The 2,656-nt window shown below is 41.3% G+C and overlaps 1 protein-coding gene across 1 annotated transcript; it reads right to left on the bottom strand.

The window, feature by feature from the left end:
* Window positions 1-459: 459 nt before the first annotated feature.
* On the bottom strand, window positions 460-2,431 carry LOC136221794 (ATP synthase subunit 9, mitochondrial). The gene has a single exon (XM_066009220.1). It carries the CDS (start codon window positions 2,320-2,322, stop codon window positions 2,098-2,100), a length of 225 nt encoding a protein of 74 aa, XP_065865292.1. The 5' UTR covers window positions 2,323-2,431; the 3' UTR covers window positions 460-2,097.
* Window positions 2,432-2,656: the final 225 nt, after the last annotated feature.

Genomic DNA, 2,656 nt, shown 5'->3' with positions numbered 1-2,656 from the left:
AAACAACAACGATTAATTACTATTGCTATAAAACCAACTCGCTTTTTTTCAAATTGTTTGTCATTATTAAGAAAAGGTAACAAAGATAAAATACGAGCTTGTTTTATATATCTTATGATATTTTTATTCGAGGTAGCCCAAAAAGGGGAACAAGGATAGGACAGATCGATGCACGCACGGGCTGCACGTGAAACGCAGCTAAATGATCGCCCCACAGAGAAAGAAATGCCTTATTAGAATCATTAGAATTAGAAGAACCTTTCAGGAGTTAAAGATAGTTTTAAAAGAGAATCACACCGCTTCTGCCCTTGCTTTAATGCACCCCCTTGAAAAAAGGACGATTTTGGGGCTTCTCTTGTCTTGCATTGCGGCTAAAGGAAGATTGTTTTCGAATAAGCTGTTTGAAGGAATTGAATGCATAGTAGAACTACACCCATGCACAAGAGAAAGTACCACTTTTCTTAAGTTAAGATGAATCTATTGAAGAGTCAAGGTTTCCAATGAGCACGTATGAGGCGAAGAGTTCCTTTCTAAGGGGGAAGAAGACCGGTTCATTTCACACTTACCTACTCTCTCTGTTTTAAATCCAATATCTTTGTTCCAATTCGTTAGCTTAGAAGGTTTACTCTCTTCTCATATAGCCGTTTTCCCGTGAAAACGAGTATGTGACCAGAACTGAGATCTTTCCCTCAGGCATGGGCGGTAGGTAACAACTTAACTTCTTTCTAACTCCCCAGCAGCATCTGGCATTCTTTCACTGATTTTAGCTTGAACTCCTTACCAAAATTTCCTTCCCTTGTAATGTAAATAGAGGTAGTTTTAAATTGCCTCCCTTTTTTTGAATTCGGAATCGGATCTGCTGTGATTGGTATAGAATAAGCTACAGATTTATCAGGTCTTAGATAATTCCCTTCTTTGCCCGGCCCTGGAAAAAAGTCACTTGGTCAAAGCGGATCCTTTCTTCTTCCCAGGGAGAAAGTACTTCACATTCGTTCCCGGAAGCGATTGATCGACTACCTACAGGTAGGTTACCGGTCATTCTCCATTGAGAACTTCTCCTATGATGTTCTCCCATGAAATGGATCCTACCCCGGATTCGAGCCTTGAAAGAAACCTGCTTATTGATTAGGGCGAGCTGAATTACATCCAACCTGCTTGAGAAAGGCTTTCATTTCAAATTAAAACTATCATATTAATATGTCGTTAGATGAGTTAATAGGTATGTCTTAGATCTCTTTCTTTAATTACATTTAAAATAGTAGTACTTCCTTATTGCTAGCCCCAGATCGGAGGGAAAGAGTGTTGTAACCGAAGTTCGGCAAGAATCTCGCCAAAGCAAAGGTTCTATTTCTTTCCTCTCCAACGCAACGACAACGAGAGATTCTATTCTCTTTTACGCTAGGTGAGAGAGAAAAGTCGATTGCGGGTGAAGCCTTAGTTGTCGCTGGTGGTAGAGGATAGGATTTGAGGTGGCCTGTGAACGGTGAATAAAAAGAGATTGAGAAAAAGCTTTTTACAGGCTGTGCAGGGCAATCGGATGCAATAAGTCTCGCCTCTAAAGTTTGTTGTTTTTCTTCTCTTCCTTTTTCCGTGTGTCAGGTGAGTGGCAGAACTTCTTCCTGTCAGGCACCAAGAGTTCAATCTTAAGGTCGGTACCTATAAGGTAGTAAGGGCTTCAAGAAGATGAGAAAGGTAGATCCTAGCCCTTAACAAGATGGCTCGGAGCGAGCAGTCTTACGTTATATACTATAAGCGCAGAAGGAGAGTAAAGAAAGAATGAAATAGGCGCAGAAAGTCTCTAGCTCGGGGTTGGCTTAAGAAAAACTTACTTACTATATGACCCCAGGGTTTCTGGAGATAGACGTCCCTCATTGCCTCATTGAAGGAAAATCTTTCCATTTTTCGGTACTCGGACAAAGCCTAATACGATGTTGAAAGGGGCCCGCCTCACCACTCCCCCCTCCCTTTCTCACCGAAAGAAAGAATTTATTCTTACTCACGATGAAAAAGGCCCCCCGCGTGAACGAAATCTTGTCTCATTCACTGTGCTAATTTCGAGTCCTCTCTAGAGAAAACCACGGCAAAAAAGCAAATCTATTAGAATACGAATAAGATTAAAAGGGCCATCATTAGCGCAAACATGGCAATAGCCTCGGTTAGAGCAAAGCCTAAAATGGCATAGCCAAATAATTGTTTGGCTAAGGATGGATTACGGGCTACGGAATGGATTAAAGAACTGAAGACGTTTCCAATACCGATTGCTGCTCCCGCTAAAGCTATTGTAGCCGCTCCCGCACCGATTAATTTTGCTCCTTCTAACATCTTTTCTTTCGTGAACTTTCTTATTGTCGCTTCTATATTAATTTCATAAAAACATTATTTTGTAATATTCCTTAATAAGGGAGAAGAAAATAAGGCATGACGGCCGACCTCCTCTATAGACTAAGAAGAGTGAGGGTAGAAGGATTGAATACCATAGAAGGGCATGGGAATAGTATAAAAACCACCGCATACATACAGTTTTGCCTCCTGTCCTTCTCAGTGTAGGCTTCCTTCGATATGGCTACACTCTTTTAGCAATAAGACGAAACCGGCCCAGCTGTACTAATTGACGAAGATTGAGTTGGATGGGGAGGCCTCTTCGGGTTCATTCAGG

Source organism: Euphorbia lathyris, chromosome 3, assembly GCF_963576675.1.
Source record: "Euphorbia lathyris chromosome 3, ddEupLath1.1, whole genome shotgun sequence".
Taxonomy (NCBI): domain Eukaryota; kingdom Viridiplantae; phylum Streptophyta; class Magnoliopsida; order Malpighiales; family Euphorbiaceae; genus Euphorbia; species Euphorbia lathyris.
The sequence above is the reverse complement of the archived record's forward strand: the minus strand, read 5'-3'. Positions and strand labels throughout refer to the sequence as shown.